This window comes from Dermacentor albipictus, chromosome 7 (assembly GCF_038994185.2).
Source record: "Dermacentor albipictus isolate Rhodes 1998 colony chromosome 7, USDA_Dalb.pri_finalv2, whole genome shotgun sequence".
Taxonomy (NCBI): Eukaryota; Metazoa; Arthropoda; class Arachnida; order Ixodida; family Ixodidae; genus Dermacentor; species Dermacentor albipictus.
In genome coordinates, this window is record NC_091827.1 from 86034342 (window position 1) to 86052751 (window position 18410).

At 45.3% G+C, this 18410-nt stretch overlaps 1 protein-coding gene across 2 annotated transcripts in view; it reads right to left on the reverse strand.

Annotated features, from left to right (window-relative positions):
• Window positions 1-1071: 1071 nt before the first annotated feature.
• LOC135899668 (malate dehydrogenase, cytoplasmic-like) overlaps window positions 1072-18410 on the reverse strand; it is a 52569-nt gene continuing 35230 nt past the window's right edge. Inside the window, exons 5-8 of one of the 2 annotated variants that reach the window (XM_065428985.1) lie at window positions 16415-16537; window positions 6566-6742; window positions 2824-2937; window positions 1072-1530 (exon numbers count right to left, since the gene is read on the reverse strand). In XM_065428985.1, the coding sequence (XP_065285057.1) occupies window positions 1318-1530; window positions 2824-2937; window positions 6566-6742; window positions 16415-16537 (627 nt within the window). In that variant the 3' untranslated portion in view covers window positions 1072-1317. The remainder of the gene's footprint in view (window positions 1531-2823; window positions 2938-6565; window positions 6743-16414; window positions 16538-18410) is intronic. The other variant, XM_065428986.1, reaches the window with a different exon arrangement.

Consider the following 18410-nt stretch of genomic DNA (forward strand, 5'->3'; position numbering starts at 1 on the left):
AAGCGCTATTTTCGTTATTTTCACGTCAATTATTCTCGGGTGCACTGTAAGAATGCTTTTTTCCTGTCTTTCTTCGGTATATATCTTCGACCGCAGCTGTGTACTGTGGCAGACACTGTAATGCACAGTGTATTCTACCACAGCACTGTACACTACGTCGACTTACAAAAAGGTAATTAAATTCCTGCCTTCTACGTGCCATAAACGCAATCTTGTTATCAGGCACGCTGTAGATGGGAAACTCGGGATTAATTTTGATGACCTGAGGTTCTCTTTAACGCTTACCTAAACTTAAGTACAAGAGCGTTTTTTTTTCATTTCACCCCCATTGAAATGCAGCCGCCGCGGCCGGAATCGAACCCGAGACCTCGAGCTCAGCCGCGCAGCGCCATAGCTACAAAGCTACAGCGCCGGTTCACCAGATATAATCAGAATTACCATCGGGTTTAGCGTCCTTGGGCAGCTTTGCGGGCTGAGAGCTATAGGAATGCAGCGGCACAAGGTTCCACGTGGTCAACGTCATAGCATTGGCCACACGGAATCGCTGAAGTGCACCGACATCTATGTGAAAAGAAGCTTCGCACTCTACCCTCACACAAACGGGACAGGTCAGAGGAATGTGCTACCTCTCCCTCGAATAGGGCTATAACCGCTGAACTACTGCGACGGGTAAGCATCGTGGACTCAGTTTGAGGTATATCATAACGTGAGAATAAACTATCATCGGAAGCCTCGCTCTCCGGCTTAGCCGCACGATATTACAAGGTTACCAGGACGACTTGAAGCTTGTTGCTTTCTGTAGCCTCACCAGGTGGCTGAAAAGGCAACCGGCCCTTTCGCAGATGGCTGCCATGGCAACTAACCACAGTTGTGTTCCACGCCTATTGATAATGCGCGATTTGCCTCGTTGCATGCTTTACTATACGCGTGAGGTTACGTGGCCACCAGGTGCGCTTGCTTCCATTACGAGTAAGATGCTCGTGCTTCTAGAAACAAAAAATGTTTTGTGATGTGCTTGAGTACGTAATTACATATTCCTTCTCGCTTTCCTAATAAACGAGTTCCTAGAAGTATTCGCGCTCGTACATTTATTCTCAGTCGCCAGAACACCTGGAAATGTACGCATTCGTGGACTGTCGTGCTGCTGTCGAAGGGCAGGCAGTCGCAAAATGCCCAGCGTCCTGAGGGAGTGGGACAACTGCGAACGAGGACTGGTAAGACGGCAACCCGTTAGGCCCGATGAAACTGAAGAAAAACGAGAGCTTTTCTTGGTACGAGTTCCCGTATCCTGGGCTCGATCACAAGTGCGGCGGCCCGTCACTCCTTGCAGAAGGCCAAGGCTTCGTTTCGTTCCTCGACGAGTTCTTTGCCGGTGGCCTGGATCTTCTGGCGGACAAAGTCGGACATGGACAGTCCGTCCACGATGCGCCAGTGCCGCTGGGGGTCGATGTGCACCGGGAAGCTGAACATCACGTCGGCTGGCGATTCGTACGAGCCGTCACTCAGCACCGCCATGGACACCCAATGACCCTGCGAAGGTTTTTTTTCCCCCCGGGCCCTTATCTTTAAGTGTCAGCCTTCACCATCAAAACACTGTTGTATAATTGATTTTTGCATCCGAAGTTTCAGCTACAGCCGTCTTTTGGAACGACTGAATTTCAGGGGGCGGAAAGAAACCACACGTCGCGGACAGTGACGCGTCAAGACATCGCTAGGTTACCTGAAATTTGTGTAGAGTTATTTAACGGAGATATCAGTCGGCGACTGTTTCTCGTCCTTTTTTTTTTAACAACGGCTACTTTGCATGACCCTTACCGGTTTCCCGAAGGGTCCACTTGAATCACCGATTCACCATCGTTCACTATACTACGCTGAAACTCTAGACGCCGAGGGGATCGAGTTACTTTGCTTAATCATGAGGCCTGGTCAGCTTCTCCGTTAGTTATCTCGCTGAAAAGACATACTTTTACGGGGAAGTTAGCGTAACTTAGAAGCAGGTACCAAAACCGCACTGACCACACTGGCCACAAGCTCCTTTGGCGCTGCAGTCGATACTTCCCCCACAAAGTGTGCTCGCGCTGTGTGGGACCAAAGTAATTGTGGCGCCCGTGTACATTGCAGCGTCTTCTGGGTATGGATATATTGAAAGTGATGATAAGCTGATGATGTATGCAAAATGAACACGACTTCCACAGTGTGCGGCTTCAATGCACGACTGCAACATGTATACGCGGTAATTAAGAGCGACATAGTTTATAGCGATACATTTTTGATGAGCAATCTGAGCGTAGCGACTAAATGAAACTAGCTACCACATATGGTATATTTATTCATTCGTTCGGACCAAAGAGAATAACAAAAGAAAGAAGTGCGGTATCGGAGTAAAACAGTCGATGAAACCGGAACATTTGTAAAGACTGCTTACTGGCTCAGCAACAGCGCTATAAACTACTAATTTATTAAGCACAAGTAATTTCCCCTATGTTGTCCTTGGTGTCAGTGTTTATTGGCTTCTCATGATATGACTAAGCCGCAATAAGCAGCACGTGCAAACGTAAGCACGTGAAACGTAATCAGCACGTGCAAGCTTGACATACTGATTCGCACATACACTTACTGACCTGTCCTGTGCGAGGCAATATGTCAATTTGAAACGTGTACGTGCACGTATTGGCTGCCAATTAATGCGGTGACAATTAACGTATGCAGGTGCAGAGGAGTATGTACCTGCAAGCTGTTATGTACTGCACTAGCGTGCATTTACGAGATCATTTTGTTTAAGCGATATCGACAAACACACAGTCTACAGAAGATGGCACTGACCTCGGGAGTACCATGCCACCAGTCGTGCATGTGGTCGGCCGCAGCTTTAGCAGCCGACATGGCGCTGGACAGCTTGCGCGCCTCAATCACAGCGTGACCGCGCTTCTGCACAGTCTGTAGGCGATGCGACGAAAAGCAAGACAAAACGCAGAACATTGTCAGCAAGTCAAGTAACAGCCCTACAAATGCCAATAAAGGAGCAGAATGACGCGCAACGTTTAAAATGTACTCGAGATATAAGCAGAGCTTGCATGAACTGTGAAGGTCGGGGGTTGCTCGGGTGAATTGCCATTTGAGTACGGTCAACTCACGTGCACCAGGGTGAGCCGACTTCCTTTGCCTTGTTGAGGAACAAGGATAAGAGATAAAGTGGAAGCGCTGAGAGTCTGAGAGTTGGCATAAGCGATCCGCAATCTTCGAGGCTAATCTCGATCCCTTGGATAAGATTCTGGTTCATGAGAGTGGGGCAGAGAATGGGTCTGGATTACCTTGCTAGAACCTGTGGCTTGTTCACACTATATACGTACTTCGGATTTACGTATGCGATTTTAGTGTTTAGCATACGACTTTAGCCATTATAGTGTTTAAGAAGAGCGGCCAGGCTGCCAAACCATCAAAATTCTGCACTTGACGGAAGCCCCCAATAATTCTGTTCCTTTCCTTGTGCTGTCACGGTAAGCTGCGGCTAGCGAGCTCGCGCTGAAAGCATACCCGGTGCAATCAAACACTGCGGAAGGGCAGACAATGATCAATCGGTGTATAAATCAGCGCTGCTGTCGTCAACTTCATTTGTCTTCCTGTATATACCAAGCTTATCCGCAGGGCACATAGCAGACACCCAGCGTGTTGAATGATGTCCCCAAAGCGGGGCTTGACTTTTCCAATTAGAATCCTCGAAATAAAGAAAAATTAGGAGCATATATATACATATATAAATAAATGAATGTATACATATATAAATAAATATATATATATATATATATATATATATATATATATATATATATATATGTATATATATAGTCATATAATGAGAAGCCAACAAACACTGACACCAAGTACAACATAGTGGAAATTGCATGTGCTTAATGAATGAAATAAAGTAATGATAAATTAATGGAAATTAAAGTGGATGAAAAAACAACTTTCCGCAGGTGGGAACCGAACCCACAACCTTCGCATGTCGCGTGCGATGCTCTACCAATTGAGCTACCGCGGCGGCGTTTCCCCATCCACTTTCTTGGGTATTTATGTGTACTAGTAGAACCCTGGGAGTACTCCCAGGGTTCTACTAGTACACATAAATACCCAAGAAAGTGGATGGGGAAACGCCGCCGCGGTAGCTCAATTGGTAGAGCATCGCACGCGATATGCGAAGGTTGTGGGTTCGGTTCCCACCTGCGGAAAGTTGTTTTTTCATCCACTTTAATTTCCATTAATTTATCATTACATTATTTCATTCATTAAGCACATGCAATTTCACTCTGTTGTACTTGGTGTCAGTGTTTGTTGGCTTCTCATTATATGACTAATAATTATCGTGTCCCTCGGTTAACCCCTTTCTTCTCGTTTATATATATATATATATATATATATATATATATATATATATATATATATATATATATATATATATATATATATATATATATATATATATATATATATATATATATATACACTGGTTATACTCCATACCACTCACAAAGTCATGGGAGGACACAGGCTGACAGCAACAAAGGCTTAGAAAACTAATTCCTCGTGCAAACTCCTTTCATCACGGCCTCACTCTGACTTGCAGACAGAAACGCACTGGACACTGAATCTTTATCAGCCTACGGTAAAGATTGCTGCTCGATTAAGACTCATATATGGCGTGATTCTGTTTAAGTTTTATGGAATTTTTTAAAGACCGCCTGTGGCAGATGGCATAATTTTTGTCCTTGGACTGAAAAATTCGAAAAGGGGGAGAATACTAGCGCGAGAAATCAAAACAGATATTCAAATAATTATTGAAAGTTCACTTATTAGCTCCCTAATTAATTACTTAACGAAATATATTGCAATTTATTAACTACAGCCCCTGTGTTTGCAAGATGTATCCGCTTGAAATGTATTTCCATGTTAACACCAGTTTCGAGATATTATTTCCCAAATAGTTAAGAAAAATATATGATCTGTTACTTTACTGCTCCAATGCATAAGAGACCGTTTTGTTAAAAAAAGTTAGTCGAAGAACCGTGCACTCTTATGTCCCGTTTGATGGCGCATATCTCAACACTGGTGCCATTCTGAAAATTCAATCTAATTGCATGCGCCTTGCAACTTCACCGGTTACAATTGGTAAATGTCAATATGTGCCATAAAGTAATTAATTAGGAAGTTAATAAGTGAATGTCTGTTATTGGTTGAACATGTATTTGAAGTTCTCGTACAAGTAATGTCGGTCTCTCTGCATAATCCACTCAAGCAGGATCATATTTGTATGTCAGTGTCCATGGGCGTGTGTGCATGTAGAAAACCGCTTAGTATTTTAAGGTAAGCAGTCCTTACGCACGAAAGAGCTTGCACAGTTCATTAAACGGTGCTTTATAATATATAAAAGTTCATATACGGATACAGTCAGACTCATTCGGGATCATGTTAGCTCAGCCACGTATGTACTCCTCGAATTAAAAAATAATGAGCATCGCACGTCCGTTAAAACTTATTTAAAATCACACAGGCTCATACCCAGAAATTCTAGGCACTGCCGCTGCGGCGATCTGTGGAACTTCGCCGCAAAGAACGAGTGTAACTCAACGGGCAACATTTTTTAAAATGATATTTCAAAAGGCCGCCCAAGTTTCAACAGCTTTCAGTTGGCATCATCTAAAAAGGTAAGCTCTTCTGACAACATTCGTATTTACGGCACTTATTCGTAACTTTCTTGCTCCGTTACAACAGTATTTTAGCCCTGACAGAAATTCTGCTATAATGCAGCAAGGGCTTTACTGCTAAGTTCCACAAGTACGCGTTTTAATAAACGGTGTAGCCTCTCAACGTTTCCAGCTAAGGATTGTTAAAATTCTTTTAGTCTTCTGAAATATTTATCTTTTTGAAAATGTTGCCCGTTGAGTTACGCTGGTGCAATGCGGTGAAGTTCGACAAATAGCCGAAGGGCAACATAAAAAATTTCTGGACATGCACACACACTTCGATTCACAGGGCTCACCGACTCGGACTCACGTCCATGTGGTCTCACTCAGGCACACACACACCTAGTGGGCTGATTTCGACACTTACATTGAGACTTGCACCCTGTACGTATTTGTGCTCGCTCATAATGACAATCACACCCTCTCTCAGGCTCATGAGGGCTCAGTCTCCTGGGTGCGTTTGTGTACATATGTGAATGTCGAGGTATGGTAGCGTTCTAAAATATGATCTCAGTTCATGATTTACGCTCGTTCAAACCTGTAATTCTGAACCTCTAAGTTCTGAACCTCTAATTGACCTAATTGCGTGAAATGCAACTTGGAGGGCGTAGCCTGTTCGTACATCGTGCACAGATGGCGACCCTATAAGACAGCTTCAAATTATTCGAATTAAGAGCGTGGAATAGCGTTTATTTTGGTAACTGTGACACGCGGTGATATTGTCAACAAAAATCGACTGTCGAGCGCTGCCAGTCGCACGACAACTTGTACAGAACCAGGCAGCTGAGGTATAACACGGCGTCTGTGAAAACAGCGTCACGTACGGAGAGAAACTCGCCCTGGACGTAGCCGTCATCGTTGATGGCATCGGTGACTCTGACGTTCCGGCCGCCCACGTTCACGAAGGCGTGACTGGCGTCCGGTAACTGTGTGGACGAGTGGTTGCCCCAGATGATCACGTTCCGCACGTCAGAACTTGGCACCTTCAGCTTTAGGGCAATCTGCAGTAGCGTCGCCAAGGAATTACGTCTCGTTAAAGAGACAGCAATCACACACAAGGATTTCTTCTATTGAAAATGTAAAACCAAATTTCAGCGTTTAACACTACCAGTAAACATGCTAGGGTGCCAGCGAAATGTGGCGCAACCATATCACGAAACATTTTATTTTAAAGACACACTTGAGCTACTTCAAACAGTTTCCGGGGGTCAAGCTATTTAGCTGTTTATCTAGCTAATTAGGCTTGTTTTAGGCACTCCTGCTCCGACACAGTGGTCCAACTTGTCTAACAGCTAGGGCCACCAGATGTGTTCGCGGTCGTGATGCTGTCGTGGTCGTTGCGTTGTCGTCACTGCTACTTTGTCATCCGACTCTGGTCACGTCGTTGTCAACGCGCCATCGTCACACACTCGTCGTCAAGCCATCACGCTGTCGTTTTATCATTTTCATCACTTCGGCAACGTCATACCATTGTGGTCATGCAGAGGTCGTCACAATTCTTCCCTCGATCAATCGACATCCATCTTTCTTCGTCATTGTATTCCATCATAAGGTCGTCATTCAATCGTGATTACGGTGCCTTTGGTATGCCGTCATCGGCAGGCAGTCGCTATCATGCCTCAATTCTCAGACCGCCGCCGTAAGGTTGTCGTGGTCGTGCCATCATCGTCACTCCGGCTTCGTCATCCGACTTTCGTCGTGCCATCGTCACTATCGTCGTTATACAGGTTTCGTGATACAGTCGTCGTCACACCACTGTTATCATACGCTCGTCGTCATCCTATTTTTATTATGGCGCTGGCATACCACCGTCGTCGTGCAGTCGTTGTCATGCACTCGTTGTCATAGTGTCGTCGGGATGCCGTGGTGGCCGTTTCATCGTCATCAATGTAACTTCGCTCATCCGACTCTCCTCATGCAATCGTCGTCGCGTTGTCCTTTCACCATTGTCATCACTTCAGTATCGCCACCCCATTGCCTTCATGCCGTCGGCGTCATACCATTTTTGTCTTTCGGTTAATGTAATTGCTTGTTCGGCATTCCATCGTAATCAATCACGTTGTCGTTATTCAATCGTGATTATGCCGCCGTTCTCGTGCCATCGTCGTCGTGGCGTCGTCGTCACACAGACTTTATCATGTATTTGTAGTTATGTCGCCTTAGTAGTGCCATTGTCGTCATTCCCGCTTATTCAGCCGGTTGTCGTCATACTGCAATCGTCACGCAATCGTCCTCATCTCATTGTCCCCATGTCGTCGTTATACCATGGTCATAATTTTAATAACAACATCTCATAGTCATCATGCCGTCGTTGTTGCACACCTTTGTCATTCGATTGATATAATTCCTTCGTCATTCCATCGTCACAACGTCAGCGTTATACAGTCGTGGTCATGCCTCCGTGCTCGTGGGCCACGTTGACGAACCTGTGCCATATTAAAGTGGGACGATATCCGAGTATGTGGCATATAGCCTAAGCAACGAAAGCCTCGTAATTACAACTACAAGTGTTAAATAAACGTGACTTTAGGAATATGATCCGTGGCTACAATGCTATTCGCATTACCATCGACAGTGATTGTGGCATGAGTTCTGCCGTAATTTTCTATGTGTGTATATTTGTATATAACCGTTTTCCGGCCTATCTGAGTCACTGGGCGTACTTCGTGGTCGAATGGGTAGCGCATCAGGCTTTTGTTCTGTGGGAACAGGGTTCCAAACTAACCGTCAGGACAACTTGGGTCACTGAGTGTGCGGCATTGTGTACGTACGTAAACCTCTTTCATGCCGACATAGGTCGCAGTAGATGTGGGACTGGGTTGATAAAGTACCGCTGTTCGAAAAAAATATCTTTGCTGCCGGCTTGGATCACTCGGTATGTACGTGCCACTCGGTCTGTGCTGGTCTTCAATGAACCACTTTGATGCCAACTTGGATAACTAGATATGCACCAGGTGGGAATATGCCGCTGGTAGAAAGACGGAAAGACCGCTTAACATTTTCCAATGCTCAGCGGGATCAAACCCACGTGAAAAGGGTTCCTCAATGACAGAATCCCTACTCTTTAGCCGGGTGTGCCACATAAGCAATGGGTATGTGCTTCCTTTCAATGATCGTTTTTCGCGCCAAGGCTTTAGCGAGTTACGCCATGAATGCAGTGAGTATGCGCCGCTCTTCTGTGAACCTCTCGCCAACGTAGGTCTCTGAGTGTGTGCCACTGAGTGTGCGGTGAGCGAACGAACAAATCTCAGCATTCGAAGGCACTGGCGCGCCACGCTTCTCGGAGGCCACGCGTGGACTGCTCGGCAGCGCCACTAGACGGTGCAGCGTGTGACTCGTTTCTAACCGTTCCCACGCACCGGCGCGAGATGCATATGACGGCGACACACGTACAGGCTTCGCAGCGCTGGCACTAGATGGCGCTGACTGCTCTTAGGGAAGCGCAAAAGAGGAGTCTCTCTGCAGTACACGCCTCACACATAACTCGTTTCGTTGGTGGCAGTATGTTGAATCGCTATATTGATGATGGGTCTGCGGAATTAGGTTACTGAAGTGCTATTGCTAACAACTAATATCGCTTTTTCTTGAGGTAGCACTAAGTTGGAAATAAATATATTAGGGCATCTAGCACTGTAAAAAAGAAGGAAATGAAACACAATGCACGCGGTGGGCATCCTATAGAACAGCCTTACTGACAGATTGAAGGTCAATAAGGCTAACACTTCACGACGCAAACACTCTTAGTAATTATTCAAGTTCCAGAATCCACTTTATTTCTAACACACTAATTGGGGGCCCCAAGGCAAAAAGCTGTCGCAGACGGCTGGACGGGACATGGGGGCCTACAGAGAGCGACAGGCAGTGGATTTCACAAATTCGAACAATTGCAGATACACACAGTCATTATGAAGAAGAAACGAATTTGCTTGATACAGTTACAGCATACATGGTGGACACTATCACAGAATGCACAAACAATGCAGGAAATGTAGCAGCCAGGAGAAAAGCAAAAAAGTTCATTGCTTCATCAGGTAGTCACGCATCTCCGATTTAAACGTGCCCAGTGGGGCACTGAAATTAATGTGAGCTTTTAAGAGGTTGTATAGTATTGGTATGCACTAATCCAGCCTATATCTACCGTAATTTGTACGTGTACATGGCACTGAAATTAGCCTGTTACGTATGCTGTAGTCATACGGGGAATGTTCTGTATCGTTTCGAAGTTTATTTTTATATATATAAAGAGATAGTTTATAATGGTATAACTTAGATGCTTTAAACATATTATGTTTAATGAATAGGGGACCAGTGGGTAATAGGCCCTTGGGTGTCCATTAAAGTTCTCATGTTCTTTTAGTTCTTTTTAGTACCTTCTTTTGGAGCCGCTCCAGTTTGTTATAATTGGTGGTCGCTGTGGTATCCCAAACTAAACTGCAATATGAAAGACGTGAGTAAAAATAGGCATAATATAATGAATTCTTTAGTCTAATTGGAATCAATTCCCTTAGTCTGTAGAGGCAACGAACTGCCTTGCCTAATTCAATCGTGAACCTATTAACGTGCATGTTCCAAGAAATTGTTTCTTCGAACCAAACCTCGCAACGTTTTTCAGATGCAACGCGCTGCAGGGCCATTCCTTGAAAGTTTAAGGTGAGTTCGAAGACACTTTGTTGAGAGGTTCAAAAGTAATATATTCAGTTTTTTAATGTTTAAGCTTAATCTGTTTGAGTTCAACCACTGTTCAAGGTTAATTAGGTGATTGTTTATCGTTGTGTTTAGGTGGGCTAAAGTTGGCGCGGAAAAGAAAATATTAGTATCACCAGCATACATGACGAGTTTGGGAGAATTAGGCCCATTACATAAGTCATTGATGTAAAGTATAAACAGTAAGGGCCCTAGGATCGACCTCTGAGGTACCCCGTATTTGACTACAGTAGTCGGAGACGACAAGCCACAGTAAAACCCGCACTAAAAAGTATGTTTTCAATGTTGCTAAGAATTTCATTCTTGATTAGTAATAACGACATTTCAGTATATTTACCTTTCTGGAAGCCGTATTGTGAATCATTCACAGCGCGGTATTTAGTGAGAAAGGTTTTGAGCCGTGTATGAATGAGTCTCCAAAATTTTGGACAATTAAGATGGGCAGAACAGATATCGGTCGATAGTTTGCTATATCACTGACGCTCCACCTTTGTGAACAGGGGTTACATGTGCTAGTTTAAGGTCAGAGGGATATATACCAGTCTCTAACATTTGATTAATTAGGAATGCCAGGGGTAAGGCTCTAATAGAGGCCACATGCTTAACAGGGACAGCGCTCAGGCCATCCAACCCAGCGGCGACGTTGTTTGTAATTCTGGAAATGAAATTTGTGACTTCTTGTGCAGTAACCGGAGAAAGAATGATTGAATTAGCCGGTTTTGTACGTGCTAACAATGGCGTTTTAGTACAATCACTATGGCTATTCGGAGACACGTAGTCGCCAACATTGGAAAAAACTTCGTTCATTTCTGTTAGGGCGTCTTCATCCGTCTTGCCTTGAGGAAAAGCTGCAATAGTAATTGAGCACTGAACCTTAGAGTTATTACGCAAATTATTTATTTCCTGCCATAATTTTCTTGTACTGTTGTATATTTTAGCACACAGGGACTGATAGAAGGAGATTTTTGCCTTTTTTAAAACAGAGTTTAATTTATTGCGATATCATTTGAATTCTGTGAGCAAGGCAGCATGACGTGATTGAACTAATCTATGGTACATTTTGTTTTTGGCTTTTATTCTCTTATGCAAGCTGTGTGTAATCCAAGGCTTGCGTGTTTTTTTGCTTCTATTGGTGTTATGTATCAAAGAGAAATGTTTTTCATAACAGGCAATGATTTTATTGAGAAAGATACGGTAGGCTTGACAAAGATCACTTTCGGCGTAAACATTGTCCCATGCTATAAGTTCAGCATCAGAATAAAAATTATTGAGCGAAGCGGAGTTAATGTCGCGACAACTTGGGTTGTCGTTTTTTGTGTTTTTTGAGAAGCACTGCATGGTATAAACGTGAAAATCGGGAGATGATCACTCATATCAAGGGGAACGAGACCTGTTAAGTACTGGTCGCTAGGAAGGCTGGAGATACAGATATCAAGAAGTGTGGCGATAGTTCCAGTAATACGAGCAGGTAACGTAATCAGATTTGCGCAGGCAAAAGTACGAAGGATGTTTTCAACATGTTCACTGGATGCGTCACCACTGAGAATATTGATGTTCACATCACCCAGTACTAAAAAGGATGTCAGAAGCTCAAAGAATTCGGACTTAAATCCTAATGGTGGCCTATAAACTGCTGCAATAGCAAAATTCGTAAGTCTTACTACTAGACACTCTACATCGACTGTAATAGAAGTTAGTTAATCAACGACATCACAAGCAATACAATTTTTGATGCACAGAGATGTGCTTCCATCACGGTTAGCGGACCGCGTAATTCCGTGATAATTATATCCTGGTATTTTTGGTGGGTTACAGATTGCAGAAAGCCAGGACTCTGTGAACAATATGGCATCAAATTTTATCGATAGGCTGTCGAAAAACATGCGTAGGCAGTTCATTTTATTTTTAACGCTACGAGCGTTTAAATGGAATGCACTGAAGTAAGTATTTAACGTTACTATTCCACGTATTCGCTTAATTAGTGAAGAGAAGGATTAAGAAATACCACGAAAAAACTAGGCAGGTGCGCCCGAAGGGCGAAGCATTGGAAGCGACAGCAAGGCTTAGGCTTTAGCTGAAGCTCGTCAGACGGTTTTCGGAAAATACGCAGGGGTGACTTATGGGCCCGACAAAGCACGCGAGGCGACAAAACTTGGTCAGCTATTAGCCGTCTTACAACACTCGCGTAAGGTGCACCCGGCGTTTATAGATATTTCAAACGTTGGCTGCTTCGATATGAGCGCCGCCGGAGCGATTGACGCGACACATGGACGACAGGGACGACGCCCAGTCTTTGTCTGTTTGAGCTCTGCGCCACCAGGCGGCCGCACCATGCAGGCCCTTGACGTTTGCGCATCCACTCATCTGGTAAAACACACAGTCAGCCTGCGTTTACCGTAATACCGGACACGCCAAAGTTCTCGAAAATCAGGCCCCCGGCGCTGAAATTTCGAGGAGCGTCGCCACCGACGTCGCAGCTGTCGCTCCGCAATTTCGCACGAGATGAGACAAGAGAAAAACAGTGAGCGTTTGATGCTTGAAGTGTGCCGTTCGCTTTACTCAGAACAGTGTGTATGCGCTTCGTTGTGTTACGCAGGCAGCTGTACAGTAGGAACCAGTGTTGCCAGGTTTGGCTATATATCGCCAAATTGGGCTACAGAAAAATTTTTTTGGCGTCGACTTGGGTGAGTTGGCTACGTGGCTATATTTGGGCTACTGAAAATCTGCGACTTGGCTTTGTTTAGGCTATGAGTGGATCCTTAATCCCCGCTCCAGAGGTGAGTCTCATAGAGTACAAACAAAACTTGAAGGCTATGTTTTAGCTGCCTGAGCCAGCAGCGTGGCTGTGCGTGTGTGCGCGAATGCACCCCCCCCCCCTTCCCTCCCCCTGAGTGCATCATTCTTTGAGCCGATGATTTTATCCTTGACGAACTTAAATTTACACCGCGCTTCACCGTGCTAACATTTACTCTAGCAATGTTGTCTCATCTTCGTCTTATACCGACACCCAATCACCGGGCATCGGGATGAGCCTGGGAGTGGAGTGTGTTTCACAGTGCACTGTACTAACATGGCTATGGCGCCGACATGAAAGAAGGGAAGCCTGGGTAAATGACACGCTCCAGTGTGTCAAGGCGAAGGTGTCTGGTTGAAGTATCGCGCTAGGCACAGTTTGTGACCTAGTCCGCGTTTCCCACGGTAAGATTTTTACTGCCATTTTCCTTTGCGTGTGAAATGCACTTTAATGCGACAGGCGTTAAGGGCCCCGTGTCGCAGAAAATCCGGCGTCGGCGCCGTTGCCGTGTGAAAAAATCATCCCGAACCACGTAGGCCCTTCGGCTGGCGCATATGCATTGCTGAAGTAACTGATTTTCTCAACGTAAAACGCGGCAGAAAATTCGTAAAATACGACTTACACTCACTCTATAGACATGGTAGCGTCGAATTGTAATTTGATTATGCGAGAAAACTATGTTTGTTACGCGGAACCTCGAACACAAAGCCCTTTTCTAGCTGCTGTTCGACATCTTAGTAGGGGGGCGATGGTTTGGGCTAGTTGGTTTTCCATGAGACTGAGTGGTGCAGCGCGAATCAGGACATGGGACACAGGAAAAAAACGAGGACAAGAGGTTACTGCCAAGTAGGAGCGGCGCGCTCCGCTCGGTTCCATGCAACACCATACAGATGGCACTCGCCTCCGCAGCATCGGCGGCGCCTGCCATGCGAGTGGAATGAAAAAAAAAAGAACCAGAAAGCTCGCCTTCATGCATATTCTTCGCCTCGAGCGTTTGCGGGTAAACATTATGGCTGCATACACTGCAGTTGCCGGGAAGGGTGAGAAGCAGTCAGGGATCTTTGAATGCTATCACATTCCACATTTAAATGTGAATATTAAAGAGCTGAGAGCCAATTTTCGTGGTACCTATCTTTTAATCCAATGGAAAGTTTGCTAGTCAGAGTGTGTAATCATGAAGTGGTAACGCGGAAAACGCCGTGGAACATTTCTTTATCAGAATTGTTTTATCTGCAGTGAGGATGTAGTCTTTCACTGGCAGCTTGTTGGCAGCAGTGGTAGGTGAACGCGATAGTGATTATACGCCAGCATTAGTGGGAGGCAGACGACAAGTGCGCCCGCAAGTGTGGCAAAGTAGTTTGTCTAACAAATCAACGTTCCTGCGATTCATGTTTTCCGAAATCTTAAGTACTTTTGCGGTAATAACTACGTGTTTCCATTGTTTCCTGCCCAAGTGCTTTGGTATTTAAACAGTCAAAGCGAAACCAATCGGATTGAAAACGAAACGACTATTTTACGCGTGATACGCAGTTCAGCGTGTTGCCGTAGCCATGCGTACGCTTTTGATTTCCGAAGCATAGAATAAAGCGCAAGTGTCTAATACTATAGCAACTGCAATTTTAAGCAATAATTGTGTTGTATTAAATAACAGCCGACTTACTTACAGTAATCGCATAGACTACATTCGAAGTACCAAGATCTCATTGCCAGGCCTTGCCACTTACTGGCCTTTGAGATATTCTTTGCCAACTTTAAATTATAATCCATACTCCAATCCCGAACAGCGTGCCTGTTTCTATCGCCTTAACTCATGATCAGTTCATTTCCATTAACGTCCCACAACACTTTCTGACCAGTTGTCCTCCAAGCGTGCTCCAAGTTTTTTGTTCGTGCTTCCATTCGACACTGAGGGAGACCACGAGGGAGATTATGGAGGTCTACTATATCAGGAAAAAATGGTCGCGTTGCGTAAGCAGGCCTTCGTTAAATTTGCATGACAGTGTATTTGAATTTTTAAGCCGCCTCATAATGTAACATTAGATTACAGGGTTTTGCGTTTTTTGCCTGTGCACTGTTAATGACGCCATTGATGGGAGAGCACGTGGCTATGGGTTGTGTACATAAGTTTGTGTATGCCTTCGAGTGAAGTTAGTTGTGAGATCAGCGCTGTCCTGTGTGTTGCTGCCTTCTGTCTTCGTGATATTGCGCTGCCCCTTCAAGATGTTTAGCTGTTGCAGATGTCAAGGGCCGACCATCACGGCATCACGGACATTTTTTTTACGATGGGTTGTACAAAAAGCGATTACCGTAGTCGAATGCGAAAATGTATATACAGATAAAGCTGAAAATAACAATGGCTATATTGGCTACAAATTTGTTTTGCTCTTTTTTGTGTTTGGCTACATTTGGGCTACAGTTTCTCTAGCTTTGGGCTACTCCACGCTGTCCGACCTGGCAACAGTGGTAGGAACGCTAGCGTGTGCGTACGGCGCTCATTGCAGCAGCTGTCCTGCGGCTCCAACACAGCGCCGAGTTGGCATCCTGGACAATGTCGAGTTCAGCCATATTGTCCAATTGTGTCGTGGCGGTCTTTGGAGCCAATCATAGGGGCCCAGAGGGCTGCTAAGGCTTCTCTTGTCGGCTCGAAATGCCGCCAGACCCAAAATTTAGAATATGGCACTATTTCCCGATGTCAAAAATAGCAGCCCTGATCTTCATTTTTTTTTTATGTCAAGCCAAACACACTGCGCGTCGGTCGCGTCTCTCGAGACCTAACCCTGCACGCGTGGGCGGCACGTGGCGGTGCGTCCGCTTAGCTCCGTCGTTTTTGCAGGCAAACGAACTGCGCGCCTGTCGCGTCTCTCGAGACCTTCTGACCGTCCGCGCACGCACCGCAGATACGGGAACAGCACGGCGACGATGACCACGAGAACCTGCCGGAAGCGTTCGTATAATTGCTATCGCAATAAAAAAGTTATCCATAGAAAAGTGGCTTGAGATTAAAATAAACACTTTTGTCCCTCATGACTCATTTGGGTGTGTGGTAACGCTCCTTTTCGTGATACTTCCCCTTCCTTGCGGATTTCCACTGAACGCTTTTGCGTATAAATCCCAATCGGGTACTCCAAATTTCCGAGAAAGGTTAAATGCCAGAATACTGCAAGTGCATACACACCTGTGCCTGGGCCCTGTTGTGGTCGAGGCGCGTCATGGCTGAGATGTTCGCCGCGGGAATAGACGGCGCGTACTTGGAGCAGATGAGCGCATTCGTGTTCGCCGGGTTACCCACCACCAGAACCTGTGCAAACCATCCGTAGAAGAGAAGTGCGTTGGTGAGTCCACAAAACTTCTGGTTGCGTGTATGTTGCACCATATCTTCTCACGTAATTTACTACGTGTCCTCGATGTGTACAAAAAAAAAGGAAAAAGAAAAGAAAGGTGCATCAACGTTGAGATCGTATGTGCAGCTTCCTGGTGATATTCATATGTACAAGATCGTTTTAACAGCGCAGCAATACTTGTACCAGTTGGATATTCCCACAGACACCTTGGACAATGCAGAAAACCCTGTGCGCACATTGGGCTACCGCCACTATAGTGAAGTATAGACATGGGTGCGAGCGCCGCGAACGCTTTAGGAAGCTTGTGGGTTTCACCTTGCCTGTGTTTCTCCTTGTTCCTAAACAGTACTTCGTCTCGCCTCAAGCACCGTGTTTAGCCATGACGTCGGGTTAGTGCACCGAGATGGTGACGATTAGTGCACTGAGCATAAACGGACAAATTGCTGCCATCGCGAAGACAAGCTGTAGCCATTGTGAAGCTGCTAACCGCTGCTGTGTCTGGACTGCGCACTTCTTGACTTACATTTTCTGACGCCTTGCTTATGGTTTTTCTTTCACTTACTCATCAATATGTAGTCCAATCCTGCATTAATATTCAATCGTTCCTTCCGCGGCAAATTGCAGAGCTGGTGGGTAGCTTCATTCAACAAAGGCCGACACCCATTTCAAAGCTGCGCTGAACCCCCGTAAGGAGGGTACATTTTTTCACACTTACAAAGCATATAGGTTTGTTTTGATTCTGCTATTTATTAAAGAATACGCCGATTTGTAATGCAAAGTGTTCTTTTTTTGCTTTCACCCAAACACCACACATAAAGTGCTCACATGAAAGGAGAGAGAGAGAGAGAGAGAAACTTTATTGTGATTCTAAAGATTTGAAGGAGGGGTGGTCGGAGCCTCTCAGTCCAGGGCCCCACTGGCCTCTGCCGCCTGCCTGACCTGGCTAATTAAGGACTTTTGTCCTGCCAGATCGGAGCGGGCGAGCTGTGCCTCCCACTGCTCCATTGTCCTACTGGTGTTTGGCCTATGAGGGTGCTTAGTGCACTCCCAGGTTATGTGCATTAGGGTAGGTATGCCACCGCACCAAGGACAGTTGGCCCTATAACGAGTGGGATACATGGCGTTTAGCAATTTTAAATGGGGGAACACCCCGGTCTGTATTTTACGCCAATCGGCGGCCTCTTCCCCGTTAAGTTGTGGGTGAGGCGGCGGGTATTTTCTTCGGACTCCACGCTGATGAGCAAGGATGTCTTTGGCATTTAAATTGGTGGAATTTTGTGATGGGTAGTGCAACTTCAGGTCGAGAAATCGTATACATTTGATAAACAATTAATATGTCAGCTGCAAACAGTTACCAAAGGTGGCTACAATGACAGAAGCCTCATTCTGAAACTTGCCACGATCAGTTTACTAGTTTCAAAACGTTATAAATACAAATCTACACACATGAAGTACACATTCGTTACGCCTACTTAACGGGACACGATCGTCAACTGCATTGTACGCCTTTCAATGTCGCTCTTCCTTTCTAAAGATTTGTTATCTTTTATCTATTTTGAAGCGACGCCTTCTCTGCGAGTTCTCCCTGAATTCTCTTGCCGCGGCTGCTGGGCACTGCTGCTGTCTCGCCGAATAGCTCACACCTAAAGAAATTTGAATTACGCGTATACGGCGATGGCATCGAACCCATGTCACCCAGCACGAACGCCCGATGCTCTAACCAATATGTCACAGTGGCACGTGTACTTCTGTTGTGCCAACGTCAACTAGCTCTTTGAGATGATCGCCGCTTGTCATATTGCGCAGCACAGGTGCGCGAGAGGCCATGTG